This window comes from Odocoileus virginianus, chromosome 23, assembly GCF_023699985.2.
Source record: "Odocoileus virginianus isolate 20LAN1187 ecotype Illinois chromosome 23, Ovbor_1.2, whole genome shotgun sequence".
Taxonomy (NCBI): Eukaryota; Metazoa; Chordata; class Mammalia; order Artiodactyla; family Cervidae; genus Odocoileus; species Odocoileus virginianus.
In genome coordinates this window covers 48,731,336-48,750,458 of record NC_069696.1, presented here as the reverse complement: position 1 = coordinate 48,750,458, position 19,123 = coordinate 48,731,336, and the positions used below count along the sequence as shown (strand labels likewise).

Sequence of the window (19,123 nt, the reverse complement as noted above, 5' to 3'; positions counted from 1 at the left end):
TCTGCCCATATCTGCCTCATGTTCCTTTCCTTTGTGGTTTATCTTTCCCACTAGACGGTAAGCCTCTCAAGGTCAAAGATTTTATCTGCTTTATTTCCCACTGGATAATCAATACCCTATAGAGTGTTCTCCGTAACCGTTTACTGAATTCATTAATGAAAATAAATACATGACTATACAGAATGATCAGTAAATTGATGTGTTTGCAAGACAAGAAATAGCTTAGAGAAGATGAATAGTGAACTCCCTGGAGGGCAGAAGGGTGGTTAGAGGGGTTGGGAGACCTGCTAAGGAAAGTGACTTCTGAGTTGAGTTTTGAGGGTGATGACTGCCACCACTGATAAGCCTTACATAGTGTCCAGTTCATGCAACATACTGAATAAAAGTCTGCTGAGGTAATAAACTGTAATTTATGAAGCAATTATACTTACAGTCTCTCCCATATTTGACCATTTAACTCATTACTGGGCGGGGAAGATCTGGCCACTTCATCCTGCACTGTGTGGTCCTGGAAGCTCTATGTTGGCTCAGAGTAGGAATACCTACCGGGAAACTCAGTGTTGTGTGTGTGTGTGTGTGTGTTCATATGAGTCCTGTGAGAAACAGTCAAGGTGGGATGGGCCTTTGGCTGAGAGAGAAGCAATCTTAAGTACGTGCTCTAGAAGAGGGGTGGTCCATCCAGGAGAGAACGTGGGAAAGGAACGGACAGAGGCCATTTCTAGTGACTCAGCCCTAAGCCAGGCCAGAGCTATTACCTAAGACCTGTGTCCATCACCCAAGCCAGTTTCAGATGTTAAAATTCCTGAAAAATCTTGTGATTATGACATGGGAGAGAATGAAGTGGAAGACAAAAGGAGATAAAAGCAAAGTGAATTTTTCTTTGAATTTATCTTATGACCTTACTGAGGAAAAAAAACAGGATGTGAGGCATAGACTTGCTATTAGTTGCAAGTTTCTTAATTGTATTTAATTCCAGCTCTTTCCTAACACAGTGATATAAATGACTGGGAGGTTGAGAACCAAAACTGCTAAGGTTCATGAACCTCTTGCCTCTGGTGTGATCTTAGGGTGAGGGGCGGGGGATTCCTCATGCTATTCCAGACTTACCCTCTCTGTGACAGACAGAAGACACAGCTCCCTAAGTCACAGCAAATTATATCAAAGATTAGATCCCTCAGCTCCAATCAGTCCTTAACCTGTGTTTTCAATATGTGTGTACAGCTTCATCATACACAACAAAGACACTTTCTTCAACAATGCCACAAGAAGTAGAATTGTACATCATATTTTGCAAAGAATAAAGTATGAAGAAGGAAAAAACAAAATTGGTAAGTAGTATATCAGTATAACAAGTTACATTTGATTTGGAGGATTACAGACTTTTTCCTTTGGTTTTATTACATTGATATCAATTCTAGAAATGCTTGTGATTTATAAAGCCTCTAACTGCACAGTTCCTTGATGGATAACTCAGAAGTGTAAAACCTTAATAGATTGCTTTTTAAAAGATAACACATCATCTCATTTATCTTAGATCACAGAAAAGTGCTCTCAATTCAACAGATATTTAAGGAGTGCCCATTATGTGCCAGGTGGGCTTCCCAGGTGGCGCTAGTGGTAAGGAACATGCCTGCCAATGCAGGAGATGTAAGAGACCCCGGTTCGATCCCTGGGTCAGGAAGATCCCCTGGAGGGAGAGCATGGCAACCCACCCCGGTATTCTTGCCTGGAGAGTCCCATAAACAGAGGAACCTGGCGGGCTGCAGTCCACAGGATCGCAGAGAGTCAGACACAACTGAAGTGACTTAGCATGCATTGTGCGCCAGGCACTGAGCAAGGTGTTAGGGAGATGAGCACAGTTCTCTCCTGCAGTGTATGTTCAAGAAGTTAAGAACAGACAATAAATAAGTACATACAGTACATAACATGAAGAAGTTGAAATGGATGATGTTATAGAGATTGACTAGGGGGTAGAGATCATGCTGAGATGGCGTGGTCAGGGCATGCTCTTCTGAGAAGCTGGAATTTGAGCTAAAACCTGAATGACAAGAGGGAGCCAGTGTGTGGAAAGATGCAGAAGCAGGTGCAGAAAGCTGTACTGGCAGAAAAGAGCTGTCATCATAAGTGAATTCTCCAAACAATCACCACCCCCAGCAAATAACCTCCACATACTACACTGGGGGTATTTGTGTAATAATCTTTCCTTGATATATTACCAAATTTCCTGCCTTATTAAGTAGATTACTATATACTGGGAAGATTTGGGGAGCTTTGTCCATATCTCTGTCCCAGCAAGATTTTTATGTATGCTTTGAATGATGACCTATGTCAGTCACAGTCTAATCAAGAGATAAAAAAGTCACACAGAATTTGAACAGGAAAGTGAAAATGAAAGTCACTCTGTCGTGTCAGACTCTGCAACCCCATGGACTCTACAGTCCATGGAATTCTTTAGGCCAAAATACTGGAGTGGGTAGCCTTTCCCTTCTCCAGGGGAATCTTCCCAACCCAGGGATCAAACCCAGGTCTCCCACATTGCAGGTGGATTCTTTACAAACTGAGCCACAAGGGAAACCCAAGAATACTGGAGTGGGTGGCCTATCCCTTCTCCAGCAGATCTTCCCAACCCAAGAATCAAACTGGGGTCTCCTGCATTGAAGGTGGATTCTTTACCAACTGAACTATCAGTTTGATAACTTTTCCTTGAACAGGAAAAGCTAATATCAATAATTAACTGTGATGGAGGTTTGCAGTAATGGAGGACTGACTAGTAAAGAGCAAGAATTCTATAGAAGAGAAGAGAAGATGCTCCACAGTAAAGCTGAAATGGAGACCTTGTTAGAAGGGGTGCAGTTGTGGATCTTTGGATGGCAGAGCAGTTTGCTGGGGTTTCTGTGCCCGCAGAGTTCTCTGTGAATCCGTCTTCTCAAGCTCTGGGAGAAGCCGGCTAGAGGGGTTCCAAAGGAATCCATTCACTGGGAGATGGTGCCCAGTGTCATCATCCATGAAGCTGTTCAAAGGCCCACCTGCCCTTGAGGACGTCCCAGGGCTGCTGGCTACCATGAACTTCCATAGAAGCTGTGAGTTGCAGAAGCCTGCTGAGAGGAGCATACAAGTACCAGGGAAATGAACTCCTCCCTCCCCTGCTGTCCATCTGGGCCTTCTACTGACAAAGCTCAGCATTGCAGCGTCTGGCAAAGGAGAAGTCCAGGGTCCACCTCCATTACTGCAAAGCTAAGGGCAGTCAGTTGATAACCCGCACAGAGCCTTAAAGAGTTTGCTCATCAGGCTCTCGGGTGGAGTTGAGACTAGAAGGATGCACTGTGTTAGTCACTTGGAGTTAGCATCCTGAAAGAGCTCAGTGATCTGGAAATCTCAGCCACATCTGAAAAATGACTTTCAATAGTCTGTAAATGTTCAGCGCTATGCTCAAATTCAGCAAAACAGCTACCTTGGCACCGTGTGGGAGAAATGTTACTCAACACATCATGAAGAGGGCCCAACTTGGGAGGTTTAGTTCAATGCAAGCATGAGTCACTAGTGTGGTGAAGCTGCCAAAAACTACTTTGATTGCAAGCTGTATAAATTAAAATACAATAGGGAGAATCAGATACCTGGTCCAGATCTGAATACACCTGGAATAGTTAGTTCAGTGAGAGTCAGTGTAGGTGGGTATGGTGACATTGAACCAGATTTAGGACTTTCTTGGCTTCCATGGGGTTATGGTTTAGCACGTCCTTAAATTCTCTGCAGCAGTCATCCATCCTTGAGACACATCCTCTTCATAATGTCCTCCGTGGCCCTTCCAGCTCAGAGGAGTCTTTTCTTCTTCTGAATTCCTATGGAAATTATTTTTGCAGTCTATATGGTAATTAGCCATGTACAACTCTTCTTTTATTATCTTGAATTATTTACTTTCAATGACATAATGAAAATTCTACCAACTAAAGAGAATCACTGTTAACATCTTGTATACTGAATAACTTAAATATTACATTAATTACTCTTTCCATCTTTATACCTCATTTATCCATGTGATTTTTTTTTTTAACAAACTTGGGATACACTACACATACTTTTTTTCATCCTTTTCTTGGTTAACATCATATCAGGAACATACTAGAAAACAACTGAGTAGAAGTGAAGTGATTAGGGCAGTAGCTATTCTGGATTATTTCATAACATGCAAAGAATTTTTAAAACCAGTCTCATTACTAATATTGGTAGTATAATATTAGCACACCTCACAACTCACTGTAACATACTAGGGTGTTGAGAATCTGCAGTTGAAAACTGCTAGTCTAGATAATAAGCTTCGCAATTATAAATGAGTTGCCTTATTTGTCTTTGTATCATCATAGCCTAGCACAGTATCTGGCATACAGGCAGATTGCTTGTTGAACCAAACTGAAAATCTTTTAAACATGATCAATGTCTAACCATCAGCATTCTTACACAATCAAAGACTCTACAGTGAGGCCATACAGAAATTATTGTGCTTAAATTTTTGAAGCTAAAAATGTGGGCTATTTTTACAGCTCGTCAAGATGGAGACAGAAAAAGGGCAGAGACAATGATTTGTAAATGTTCTGAAAAAACACAGGAAATGTAGTATTGTTACTAGTAAGAAATGATGGTTGTAAAATTTTCTCTTATTTGATGAAAGAAGAATTCTATCAAGAACTCCAGTGCTTTGAAAATCAGTAATGAGGAACTGAAAAAATGTCGTTAGAAATAACCAACTACAAAGTAAATTACTAACCAAGGATCAGACATTATGCTGAAAAATTTGAAGTTCAAGTGTAAATGCTCTGTTGACCCAATGTTTCATTAACATCTTCAGTTTCATAATTAAAAGAAACATGTTATAAGAAAACTTAATTCATCAATAGAATTAATGTTTATCTTATTTTCTGGCTGAAGCTCTTTCTGAAAGTGGCATCTTGCATGAGTCAACATGGATTAGAGATAATACAAAAATATGGTTTGTAGACATGATTTATGAGGGTATTTCAGTGGAGTGAAAACTACCACAATATAAGTTTTTTGACTTCACTCTGAGATTAATACAATTCTGAAAATCAAACCTAGTGAATTCCATTTTCAAAATAGAGCAATTAATAGATAAAAAGACTTATTTAACAATGTAAGTACATAAAATAAATCTTGATATCAATTTGTAGTTTCAAAACTGATGCTTAAGAGGGAAGACTTTAAATATTAACTGTTTTCTCATTTTTCAGGACTTTGATAATTTGTCACAAATTTACAAGAGTCATCATCAGAAGTCTCTTATTAGGTCCCTGTGAATCTTTTGCTATTATCTGGGATATCTGAAAGTGATTGATGATATATGTAGAATTCTTGATAGAAGTTCCAGGAAGTCAAAGTTTTCTACATAATCAATCATTTGTTCATTCATTACAAAGGTATTTATCGAGGGCCTCCTCTGTGCTAGACAAAACCCTATGGATCTTTATACATCAGGTGTCTTTCTTAGGCATTTAGAGTTAATGTCAAAGCATCTTAAAATACATTTAACCATGTTACCATGATTAAAAGTACCTAAACATTGATTGATCCTCCATCAATAAAAAGTGAATCAGAATCAGTGCATGTTTCATTTTCCAGTTAGGCTAAGCCTCTGGCCTCTAATCAGGATCTGAAACATGGAGAGCACTCATCTAAAAGCTGCTTGAGAGACATCTTTCCAGTCATCTTCTTTGAAGTACACTTTAGGAAGTAGTATCACTCTTGATCTGAGAGAAACTTTGAAGAGCAAAACATACTTCCACTTCTGGCCAAGATGTAGTAACAGGCACGAGATGACTCTCCCACCTGAAACAATCAGAAAAGAAAGACACAAAGTATGAGACAAGTGTTTTCAAGACGCTGAGCACTGGGCAGCCAAGAACAGGGATCCCTGAGTGATGGAAAACAAATGAGGTGAACCCTACAGTTGCCCCAGCTTACTATTTGGGTTGATTCCTAGACAGCAACAGAGGGAAAAAGAATCTGCACAGAACCTAGTAGATTCCCCGAGTCGAAAAGACGTTGCTGAGAGTCCAGGGAGACCAAGGCAGCCAGAGTTCCCAGGGCAACACACCAGAAAACAGCTTCATGGAGAACCCTGAAGATCTGCAGAGAGCCTCCTCAAGTATTTAGGGTACTGATTAGTACACACATCAGAAAACTACCCAAGGCCAGAGAAAGAGCAACCCAGAGGGATTTCCAGTGAGACTAGTGGAGCACCTCATAATTCACTAAGCATTAAATATAAATGGTTTGAAAATCCCAATCCAGAATTCAGAAGTTGACATTAAATAATAAAGCAAGACCTATTTTTTTCTGCATGCAAAAAACACTCTTTAAAGACACAAATAGCTTAAAGTAAAAGAATCAAAAAAGATGTATACTGTGCTAACCAAGAGAAAGCTGAAAGGCCTATACTGATATCAGACAAAATAGATTTCAGAGCAAAGAATACTACCAGGGATAAAGAAGGCTATTCTAAAATGATGGAGGCAGTGCATCTGGAAAACAGAAATCCTAAATGTTTATGCACTTAATAACAGAACTTCAAACTGCAAAGCAAAAACTGATAGAACTGCTAAGAGAAATAGGCAAGTCCACAGTTATAGTCAGAGGTTTCAATACCACTTTTTCAATAATTAATGGAACGAGTAGACAGAAAATCAGTGGAGGTTAGAAGACCTAAACATTATCAATGAAATTAACTTAATTGATCTTTTAGACCACTCTACCACCAGCGTCAGAATACCCAATTTTTTTAAGTGAACACAGAATATTACCAAGAGATCATACTTGAGGGACATAAGACAATAATTCTTTGACCACAGTGAAATTAAATTAGATATCAATAAGACCATCTCTTACAAATATTTAAAACTAAATAATGTATTTTTAAATAACTCATTAATGAGAGAAATCAAAAGGGAAATCAGAAAGTTGCTGTATTCAGTGAAAGTGAAAAAACAATATATCACAAAGTGTGCAGGAGAGGGAGAAACTTATAGCACCATATGTGTATATAGGAAAAGAAATGGCCCCAAATTAATGACCTCGCCTTCTACCTTAAGAAACTAGGGGGTAGGGAAGGAAATTAAAGTAGACTAAAGTTGGTAGATGAAATAATAAAAATCAGAATAAATCAATGAAATGGAAAAAATAGAGAAAAATCAATGAAACCAAAAGCTGATTCTTTGAAAAAAAATCAAATTCATAAACCCATGATAGACACAGGCTGGGGTGACTCCTGAATGTGTAATCCCTTCCCTTTAAGTTTGGGTGGAAACTGTGGTTTATATCTGACCAATAAAACCGTTGCGAATGCACATATCCAATATCCTTCCCTCACTTTGTGGATGAGACAGTTGAGGGCTGAGAACAAGAGGACTTCCCAAAGTCATCCACTAGCCCAATGCAAAGGAGTTGGGTTTGTCCATATTGAAGCTTCTGGATGAAAATAGGAAAGCTCAGGTGGAAAGTCATCTTTTTGGTGTGATTAATTCATCCACTTCTCCCAGTATGCTCCCTTCTCTATGCCAAGTACTATGCTAGGTATGCTTCATCATGTTTTTCCTATTTGAAAACTTGATTTTCTAGGCTTTGTTTCCAGTTTCCTAGCAGATAGCAAAACTTTCTAAACTGTTGTTCCCCAAAAGTATTTGAACTACTTTTGAAGACATAGGTTGTTTTCTCCAAAAAGTATGACCGTTACATTACTCTTACATTAGGAGGATTTAAACTCGGTATGAATTCACTTTGGACTTTTTTATTGTTGTAGGTCTGAATCGTTTGCTTACTAATGGCTCCTATGAAGCTGCATTTCCTCTGCACGAGGTATTGTCCTGTCTTTTCTCCTTCTCTGTCAATTCCTTGTTATTTAGTCAGCTTCTGGGGATAGTCATTAATTGCGTTCATTGATACGACATTTGTTTAGAATGAATCTAATTTGTTCGGTGAGTAGTTGGGGAGGTCCTACTTGCATTGTTACATCTCTCGCCCAGCACAGATTTATTTCTCCATGTCTTTTTTATGTAACTGCAAGAGTACTCGAATCAAGAGTCACTCGGCATGAATTTAGAAGAATGACTGAGGGACTCCAAGTCATAAAATTAAAGAGGCATTGAAAATTTGCATGACGTGCTGGACCCAGGGGGAAAATGTCTCTGAAATATATAGTCTCTGCAACAACAAAAAAATTTATAGCTAATCCTTAAAGAGTGGGAGGAAGCCATCTTATGAAAGCTGTATTAACTAAAGGATGATAACTGGAAATTAATACTATTGTACTTGTTGCTTATTTAAGATGTATAAATTTTTATATTCTCCTTATTTACTGCATGATCTTTGTCATCTCTAAGGACTTTTATAAATGTAATTACCCTTCCCTCTATTTTCCCATTAAATTTTAGGTAATTTAATCCAGAATTCTCTTTACATATATGGTAATTTAATCTAGAATTCTCTTTACATATATGGGTTCTCGGGGCCATAATTCTCATAACTGGTGAGAGACTTCTGTCATTTTCATGGTACCTCCCCCATACCAGTCATAGTATGACACTGAGAACATAAGGATAAGTATCATGACTGGTGTCCTCTAAGACCTCACACCGTGGCAGGGTCAAACTACTGTTAGATTTTCTTAACAATCTTCTGTTTGAAACATGTTAACAGTTTGTCAGCTCAGCTTGGAGGACAGTTCCAGCTGTCTGCCAGTGGCAGGTCTTCCCAAAATATATTTCTTATATGGCTTATGGAGTTTCTTCTCTTGATTTTAAACACCAGGAGGATGGAGAAGGTGGTATAGAATTTTTACTATTATTATTTTTTTATTAGAGTATAGTTGCTTTACAATGTTGCATTCGTTTCTACTATACAGCAAAATGAATCATCTATACGGATACATAAATTCCCTCTTTTATTGTGTTGAGGTCACCACAGAGTATTTAGTGAAATTTTTAAAACCTTTTCATTAAGAAAACTAGAGGCTTTGATCTGAGACCCTATTAATAGATAGTCATGAAACCTTTTTGGAATGATCCTTTTTGTGTGATAGAAGCAAACATTTTGACACAAAAGTTTTCTCGAACCATATACTGAACTCGAAAGACACATGTCCCCAAAGGATACCATGTGGTTATTAGTTGGCATTGCCCCCAATAAAGGGTTTCAGTGAGAACTGAATTCTCCCACTGCCTACCCCTTGCCCACAGTAAGGGCAGTGTTGAGCAGTTGTGGGTGGACAGAGTCTCTATGCAGACGAGTGGGTGGTGGGCCTGCTGATATCTGAGGAGATGCAACTGTGAGTAACCCCAGAGTAACTCCAGGCCTTCTATGTGGTTTTCATATCTTGCTAAATCCCTGCATTGTATGAAAAGAGAATTTTCCAGTTAGTAATTGCAGCTGCAGTAATAACATAATCGCTCTTTTGACTTTTGCTCTCAGTTTAACCTCATTATAGTATTTGACTGCATAGCAACCTTCAGAGGCAGGAAGGGCAGCTCCCGTTGCCTTGTTTTATGGTGAAAACCTAAATAGAGGTTTAGAGAAAGCTCAGCCTAGTCCCAGTCACGGAGTGAGCTGGTGGGTGAGCTGAGACTAGAATCTGAGTGAGTTCCTTGTCTCTCAGGCCTGTTCACTTCCCCCTAAGAGAGGACTTCTCAAGTTAAAATGTCAAAGTTTACCTCCAGACAGCATGCCTTTTCTGTTGGTGAAACCAGCATTAACACTAACTGAACTTAAAAAAAAAGCCTGCTCCTCTGACCCATGGTATCCTCATTAGTTCCATGAGGATGTCAAATTATATTTGAATTATTGTAAATTTGAGGTGACTTACAAATCTTACATTGTAAAAATTTTCTGCCCTTGGTCACAAGGTCATGTGACCAGCTGTTTACCAACTATTGATATTTCTGTCTTGAGACAAGTAGGAAAGAGAACTCCTAAGTCTTGGGCATGGCCTCTGGGCAAGATGCTCTGTTCATTCAAATCACAGAAGAAACCTAATGAAGCAGATGTTGTTATTTCCACTGTGAACTGGGAATCCAAGGCTCAGAGGGTTTAAGATATCCTAGCTAAAAAGTAACAGAACTGAATTTGAACTCATTCAGACCTGCCTGATTCTAGCAAGCATGGGCTTTTTACTGCATGGCATCAAAATTATGTCTGGAATAACTAATCCTACTCTTTTCCCTTCAATAGAATGGATCTGTCCTTATATCATCCCTATTGCTACTCTTGCCATAAAAACTAGTATTACAGCTCCTTTACATGCATAGCTTCTCCCAGTATCCCCCATCAGAGGGGAACATTTGTTTTAATTAATGAATCTACATTGAACCATCATAACCAACCAAAGTTCATATTTTAAGGCTTACTCTTGGTGTTATATTCCATACATTCTATAAGTTTAAACAAATGTATAATAAGCATGCATCTACAATTATAGTATCATACAGAATATCTTCACTACCTTAAAAAGATAAAAACAAAATAAGAACTGGCATTACTCTCGGGTTTTGCTCTTGGCTTTTGCGGGTATTACCTCACTGGCCATGGTGTTTTTATCCAGGGAAGTTACAGAAGTAAAAACTCCATTAGAACCCACGGAGCGGTAAACCACCGACATCTGCTCTATGAGTGCTGGGCGTCCTGGGGTGTGTGGTATAAATACCAGCCTTTGGATCTTGTAAGGTGAGTTCTTAACCAGCTGTGACCATAAAGCTTATGCAGAATAATTAGGGCAGACGGTGAGCTGGGACAAGCCAACAGTGGGGAAGAAACGAACTGAGATGCACAGCTGACACTCAAATCCGACTTCTTCCCAAGAGGGTAGCTCATCAGAGGACGTGGATTGTTCTTGGTAAACCTGACCTCCTTCTGATGAGGCTGGTGTTTCCTCTAAAAGGGACTTAGAAAGGGGTGTGTGAGATTAAACCAGGCTTCTCACGGGATTCCGTAAGACGCTCATCACCCACATGACTATTAGGGACAGAGTACCAACAACAATTGTAGAGAGGTAACGCTGCTTACGTGTGTTAATGACAATGGAATATTAGTAACTCTTAGGCAAGTAGGAGAGAGAGGGTGCTGTCATTCTAGTAAATTTTAGGCTTACTTTAATTTTCATTTCAAACTAATAACCTTTAAAGATTGTTTTAATTCCACAGGTCAAAAAAGTATCTGCTTTTAACTTGAGATAATCATGCATTGAAAATGTATGTTCTTTAATGGTCTATATATGCCCAACATTCTGCCATGGCAGTGTTTATTTTGTTTAGAGACTGATAATTCAGATTGGGTAATGACAATCCACACTTCATTGATTCCTTATTAAAAAGAAAATCATACCTTAATTCTTAGACTAGGTGGATTAATATCACTTTTCCTCAAGCCCTTAAAAAATGAGCCCAGAGGAAAATGAAATAATAAGACAACTTACATTTTGTCTCCCTGAGTAGTCATTCTTCCTTACAGAGTCCTTGTTACAAGGGTTTACTCCTGTTGACCCAATGACATTGATGAATTGTGACCCCTTCTGGGTGTGCGTAACAAATGATCCACATGACCTGAGAGAGTGAAAAATGTTTTCTGACATGAGACCATTTACTTTTGACCAGTCTCAATATGTGATAGAATAGAAGGTGGGGCAGGGGGGAATCAAAGTCAGTCTTGGCAAAGCATCTCCCATCCATGACAGTTTCTTGATTAAGATTTTGCAATTTTTTGATGAGTATTAATTAACTATCCATTGTGTTCCTAGTACAAAACTAAGAGCCATTGGCAAAGACAGAGAACCCATGGTCTCTGGCTTTGAGAAATGCATGGTTTCCTTCAGGAAAACCAGCCCAGCAAACTTGAAACAACTGGAAAACACAGCCCTGCATAATGTGGTAACGTGTGTGAGGACAAAAGTTTGACAGCAATTAGGAAAACTGGAAGGATGGATATGGGCCAGTGCCCCTGTGTAAGGCCCCGTAGAGCCGAGCCATAGAAGAGCAGTGGGACTGGTGTTGGCCAAGAAGGGGGCATGAAAAACACAAGCAAGATTTGAATGGAATGATGTTGTTGAGCAACTGGGGAATCACATATCTTAAATAGTTCCTGCCCTATATCTAGATTTTGCTTCCTCCACCTCTCTCAGGTCACACCGAGTGTCTCCTCTGCCCCTACTGCCTTCACCTGTGACCTGCACTATGACTGTCTCCCTCTACCTGGTCTTCCTGTTCCCTCTCTGGCCCTTCCATGTCATTCTCTACCCTGGAGACGTGAATCTGGTCATGTCCCTTGCTGCTGTTGTTGTTCAGTCACGAAGTTCTGTCCAACTCTTTGCAACCCCATGAACTACAGCACACCAGGCTTCCCTGTCCTTCAGTGTCTCCCAGAGTTTGCTCGAACTCATGTCCATTGAGTCAGTGATGCCATCCAACCATCTCATCCTCTGTTGCCCCCCTCTCCTCCTGCCCTCAATCTTTCCCAGCATCTGGGTATTTTCCAATGAGTTGGCTCCTCACATCAGGTGGCCAAAGTATTGGAGCTTCAGTTTCAGTATCAGTCCATCCAATGAATATTCAGGGTTGATTTCCTTTAGGATTGACTGGTTTGATCTCCTTCCTGTCCAAGGGGCTGGATTGGCTAAAATCCTTTCCACACTTTTCAGTTTTCTCAGGACAAAAGTCAATGTATGGTCTGCAAGGCCCATCAAGGCTTAGCCTTTGCCCACCTCAAAGCCCACTTTTTTAAAATGAAAGATTTTTTTTGATGCAGACTACTTTTATAGTCTTTATTGAATTTTTTTTTTTTTTACAATATTGTTTCTGTTTTATGTTTTGGTTTCTTGGCGGCGAGGCATTAGCTCCCCAACCTGGGATCAAACCTGTACCTCCTGCATTGGAAGGTGGAGTCATAACCACTAGACAACCAGGGAAGTCCCAGTCCCTTTCTTGTTGTCAGTGTTCCAGCCACACTGCCCTTATTTCACCAACATCACTCCTACCACGGGGCCTCTGTTTCCTCTGCTGGAAAGACTCTATCCCACCCAGTTAACTTTCATTCATCAGCACAACAGTCACCGCCTCAGGGAAGAAGTCTTCCCTGGCTAAAGTCGTCAGATTGCCTTGTTATCCATGCTTATTGCACTCTGTCCCTCTCCTCTCTTTCCCCAGCTTTCTAACTAGAAGCTTATTTCTTTAACTGATTTATATGTGTCTCCTCTGTCACCCACAAGCTTCAGAGGAGTAGGGACCAAGCTTATTTTTCTCACCATTGTATTCTCAGCACTTAGCACAGTATTTGGCATAGATTTTAATTTGTTGAATGAATAAATGAATTTATGTGTATATGAATATATGCTGTAAAAGTCTTCTGGAAGAGGAAGGTTTCTGTTGAGACATACTAGGAGATATGATAAATAATAATCCATGATTTTTAGGAGCCACTGTGTGGGAGGAGAGCAGCAGACAGTATTCAGAGACAGATGGCCAGCATTTGTCAACATTTGTCTAGAATGAGAATAAAAAATAATTAGAATATTCTTACACTGGACTAAGAAATAATTAAGCTCTAAGTTATGAAGTGTGGGCTAGAAAACACAATAATATTATTTAAGAAATAAAAACCAAGGAATTCCCTGGACACTTTCAAACTTCACAGACCACAGGGCACTAGGCAGACTGGTTAGTCTCAGAAAAATATTTATAGAGGTAGATGTTGATGCCTGTGAAAAGTCCTCACTTAAAAGGGAAAGTTGCTCTCAGTATTGATTCATACTGAGTCTCAGTAGAGTTCTTTCTTAGTGATATCTTATGATTCTAGCATTGTAAATATCTTATAAAACTATAGTATATTAAAAGGGGTGTTTAAAGATTTTTGCAGTAATTTTGCTTACTATTCTTAAATATATATATAATGCATGCATTAACAAACACACACTCAGAAATGGCAAAAATATTATATGTTGGCACCAAGTCTTCAGATCCCCTGATTCCTCATGATTAACAGTATTATACATAATTTCCTGAATGAGCTGGGTTTGTCCTGTGTTTTCAGAACAAGCTTGTGTATGATCATGTTCTTGTATAAAAGGGTTCATGCTATTTCTTTTCTAGAGTAATAGGAAAAGAAGTTTAAGTCCAGAGCCTAGATTTGGTCAAACATTCCATTCTCTTCGCTTAGCTTGTCTGTATGGTTATCAGCAAGGCCACCACAAAGTTAAATGACTGGCCAAAGTGTTAGAATGCCTGACTGTAAACACTTCAGTATAATTTGCAAGGCTTTTATATCACAAACAGGCGGTACTTTGGAGAGAAGATTGGGTTGTATTTTGCCTGGTTGGGCTGGTACACCGGCATGCTCTTCCCAGCTGCCTTCATTGGATTGTTTGTCTTTTTGTATGGCGTCATCACTCTGGATCACTGCCAAGTCAGGTATGGAGAGCTCTAGGTGAGCCTGCCTTTGCTTATGTTTGGAGATGGGTGTTTGTGGTTTGGGAGTGTTTACAGACTGTGGGTCCACTTAGCCATTCATTTTAACATCTTTCCAGTCTCCTGGGAAAATTCTAAAGAGTCAATTCACAAAATCTGTCCATCCATTGCCCTTGCTGCTGTGGTCTCTAACTACCAAGGAGTTCACTTTTATAAATATGCAAGTCACTGTGAAGCCACAGAGGACTTCCCAGGTGGCTCAGTGGTAAAGAACCCGTCTGCCAGTGCAGGAGACGTGGGTTCAATCCTTGGATCGGGAAGATTCCCCTGGAGGAGGAAATGGCACCCTACTCTGGTATGCTTGCCTGGAGAATCCCATGGACAGAGGAGCCTGGTGGACTACAGTCCATAGGGTCTTAAAGAGTCGGACACGACTGAGCACACAAACATGTATCCACAGAACAAATGGCTTTCATTCACTGGCTCAAAGTTGTTCTCTTTCTGACCTTTTTACCTTTTTTCCTACTACTACTGCAAAATAGTGGGTTAATTATCTTTTTATCAATTGTATGTTCTTACACAGACCTGTAAGCTAGACACTTGTAAGAAAGACATCTCACCAACTTGCTGGGACCTTGTGAATGAGTCAATGTTACCAATTATTATCTTGGCTCTTTCACTAGAATATAGTCTAAGGTATTCATAGAGATCTTCATACAAACCTGGACAATGAACTTAAATAAGAAATGTGCCTTTTAGAAGTGATTGCTAAAATAGAAGTGACCTACAAAAATATTTTAATTTCTGGGGAAACCGTTAATGAGATGTAATTTTCTCCAAGAACTAATCCCTAGTATTTTTTCCTCCATAATTCATTCTTATTTATCATGCACATAGAAATTAAGGCTGGCACTTTTTCCCCCCCATTGTTTCCCCATCTATTTGCCACGAAGTGATGGGACTGGATGCTATGATCTTAGTTTTCTGAATGTTGAGTTTTAAGCCAACTTTTTCACTCTCTTTCACTTTCATCAAGAGGCTCTTTAGTTCTTTGCTTTCTGCCATAAGGGTGGTGTCATCTGCATATCGCTAATGGTAAAAGAAACAATTTATTCTCCAGGGAAATTTGATAGTCCTTAACCTGTGTTCATTTTAACACAATATAATCAAAGCATAAATTGTCAGGATGGGGGACACATAAGACTGGCACTTTAAGGTGTCTCCTTTTTCCCATAATTCAGTATGAAATGTCTTCAAACCTGTGCAATATTGTAAATGACTCCTGTATAATCTTAGATATGGCCATCAATGTTTTGCCTCATGTGTTTTCCTGAGCTTAACTTATTAGTATGGAAAAGCCAAGAAACAGCCTGATAAATAAGTAGGTTTATCAAACTATAAAACTATGTAGGCACTTGGTTACATTAATAACTAAGAAAAGGCTAAGAAGCTTCCAAGGGCAAAAATTTGATCTACTGAATCTTATTTACTGGTCAACTATTCTGGTGAAATTAAAGGGGAAGAAAATGCTGTTATGTCATTAAATCAAAAAGCAATCCTTTTCTGTTCTGTTTTCCAGTAAAGAAGTCTGCCAAGCTACAGATATCATCATGTGTCCTGTGTGTGATAAATACTGTCCATTCATGAGGCTGTCAGACAGCTGTGTTTATGCCAAGGTAATTTCAAATATGCAGTATTTTAGTCGGATTAAATTTAATATATACCTTCCCGAGAGACCCACATTCTTTCTGTCCATTTTGATCTTTTATTCTCAAGTTTATTTTGCAGGAGAGATTTATCTTCATCATTTAGTACTCTAATTCAGATATCTTTTTACTGCATATGTGTTTTCAATGTTATGGCTCTGATTATTAGCACAGGGAGCAAATAGAACAGTTGATAGAATCAGCGAAAGTTAGGTTCAGATCTTGACTGTGCTCTTTACCACTTGTCAGTGTAGGAACACATTATGTAACCTCTTCTGTGCCTCAGTTTTCCCACCTGTGAAATGGAGAACATGATGACCGTTTTATTTTTTAAATGTGACAAGGTGTATGATGAGCATGAAAAAAGTGAAAGTGTTAGTCACTCAGCTGTGTCCCACTCTTTGCAACCCCATGGACTGTACTGTAGCCCACCAGGCTCCTCTGTCCATGGAATTCTCCAGACAAGAATACTGGAGTGGGTAGCCATTCCCTTCTCCAGGGGGTCTTCCCAACCCAGGGATTGAACCCAGATCTCCTATGCTGTAGGCCGATTCTTCTGTCTGAGCCCCAGGTGGGTATAGTGCTTGGCAAATGGCAAGGTCTCAGTAAATGACGCCTGCTGTCATTTTCCTCCTCTTCGCCATCATTATTATCCAAAACACCTAGATTGAAGGCTAGCTCAGCTGCTTCCTGCCTTGACCTTGCACATGTACAACCTCTTTGAGCATAAGCTTTCTCATCTTTAAAGTGCAACCATTGATAGCTGCCTTCTCTTGCCCCGTGGCATGTCATGAGGACCAAAGAAGACAGGTAGATGTGAAAGTGTTTTGAAAAAATTACATAGAACCATTGTGTCTGTGTGTTATTACATACCCCTTTCTGATATTATTCCTTACTTTATTAAAGTTTTAGACATGTTCATTGAAGTTTTAGGGTTTATTACTGAAGGGTAGTGTCATTAATGCAAAGCAATGGCTGTATAGACTGATGGAAACTTTTCCAAGACCCACTGTCCCATCAGCTTACCCAGATTTCAGGTATAAAAGGGGTTGGCAGATTTTATGTAACTTCTGCAATCACTGTGACTTGGATTTTTCTGAGTATATGGCTGGCATTGCAGAGTTTAACTGTAGGAACATTTGATCGGCAGCCCAGGAGCCTGCCTGCCCATTCATGCTGTCTCTAGCCCTGCAGGCGGCCAGTCTGGTGGGAAGATAATCAGCCAGCTGTGAATTTAGAAAGATCTGGGCTCTTAGTATGTGCTACAAAGATCCAAAAAAGCACAAAATACTCTTCCTTCCTTTGGTGAACATGCAGCTAGACCTGCCTGGATGAGGACAAATTCAGTAGAGTGAGCTTGGGAAATAGAGAGGCGGTGCTGAGAATCAGAAGACTTTGTTCAGTAATAAAGTTTTGTTTAAAGATTGTGAGCTAAGCACAAATGACTCAGGTGTAAAAATCCTGCTTTTGAGGAATCTTAAAAGCCCAGTTATTTTTTGCTTGGGAGTGTTTGTTATATGAAAGGTCTGCCCTGAGTAAAATTCTTTTTTTAGGGGAGCTATAATAATTCCTTAAAAGGAGCATCATGAATAGTTTAAAGTACTCAGATTTCATCAATTTCTGTTTCAGAAAGTGTATATTGCCTAGTTTGGAGTTTTTTGGAAGCAGTTGGCTTCCCCAGATATCCTGTTATTTTAGCCCATGAGTGCTGGTCCCATGAAGTATCGGTCACGTAGGGTAAGGTTCAGAAGCCAGGTCAATCCTGGTGAGTTTACAAAGAGAAGAGAACAGTGTGCCCCAGGCACCACTGAGTGTAGGAATTTTCTGGCCCGTATCATTTTTAAGCCTGCTTAGAACAAAGCAGAATTGGGAGAAGGCTCTCCCCCTTGACTGTAACCAACTGTCCCCAGGGTTTAAGAGGGAAAGCATTGAGAAGTGAAAGCCTGAGACATCCCTCATTCCTCCAACAAAACAGGACTAAGCATCCCTGATATCACCCATGGATACCTGCCCTCATGGTTTGCCCTGCTGTAGTTGATTGCTGAGGGAGGGGAAACTAATTTTCCAGTACCCCTGAGGTAGGGGCTAGAATGGAACTTAGATATTTTTTCTCTATCCTGTGTTCTTACTCTGCTTGGGAACCACCTCCACCCCCACCATCTCACACACACGTGCCCACGTGCACACGCACACACATTAAAGCAGCCTTCTGACTCCCCCAGCATTTCTCAGGCTCTTGTCTGTGTGTTTCTGTTCTGTCAATTCCTGAAATCGACTATCCTGTTTCTCTGACTTTGATTTTGAGGGAGCCATCAGCTCATCCTAGCTCACCATCTTAGGAGGGACTGGACGTTCCTATTCATTCACCCTGATAAACATATTTCCAGATTGGTAACTGCAGCTGGAAAACGTGTCTCTCCAAGTGTTTGCATACCAATCCCAGGAAGGACTCCTATGGGCTGTGTTTGAGCCACGTGACTCCGAGTGACCTACATGAGAGAGACCTGTTACCCAGAGAGGACGAAAGCTGATCCACACAGCCCAGAACAGTGACAACCACAATCCATTCCAGAATCTTCCCTGATGGTGCAGGGAGTTTCCACCACAGAATACCCTTGTAAGGGGCATAAACCACCCACCTACCACTAGGACTTTCAGGCTTGACTTGATGCTGACCACCTGATGTACACAGCGTAACACTCCTTCTGGCATCAAAATAAATTGGCTTTAGACTTGTCTCACACTAAGTATTTAAATGCTGCCCATCTCCCCTGTGTTTAAAGAAATAAGTCATAAACTTGTGGAAAATTTTGAAATATTTTGTACTCTGATATAATAGGAAAAGACCTGCTTATACTTGGCATGTTCTCCAAGGGACAGTAAACTATACTTTATAGAGAGCTATAAAGCACCAAAAAAAGGTTATGCTTTATGAACGTATCTGTCATCATTTCAATTTGGCCTGGT

The 19,123-nt window shown here is 40.0% G+C and overlaps 1 protein-coding gene across 6 annotated transcripts in view; it reads left to right on the top strand.

Moving 5' to 3' along the window:
- ANO4 (anoctamin 4) overlaps positions 1-19,123 on the top strand; it is a 427,540-nt gene that overhangs the window by 333,003 nt on the left and 75,414 nt on the right. For all 6 annotated transcript variants that reach the window (XM_070454084.1, XM_070454083.1, XM_070454082.1 and 3 more), the window contains 5 exons: positions 1,222-1,328; positions 7,808-7,863; positions 10,601-10,722; positions 14,319-14,453; positions 16,030-16,126. In XM_070454084.1, coding sequence (XP_070310185.1) covers positions 1,222-1,328; positions 7,808-7,863; positions 10,601-10,722; positions 14,319-14,453; positions 16,030-16,126 — 517 coding nt within the window. The remainder of the gene's footprint in view (positions 1-1,221; positions 1,329-7,807; positions 7,864-10,600; positions 10,723-14,318; positions 14,454-16,029; positions 16,127-19,123) is intronic.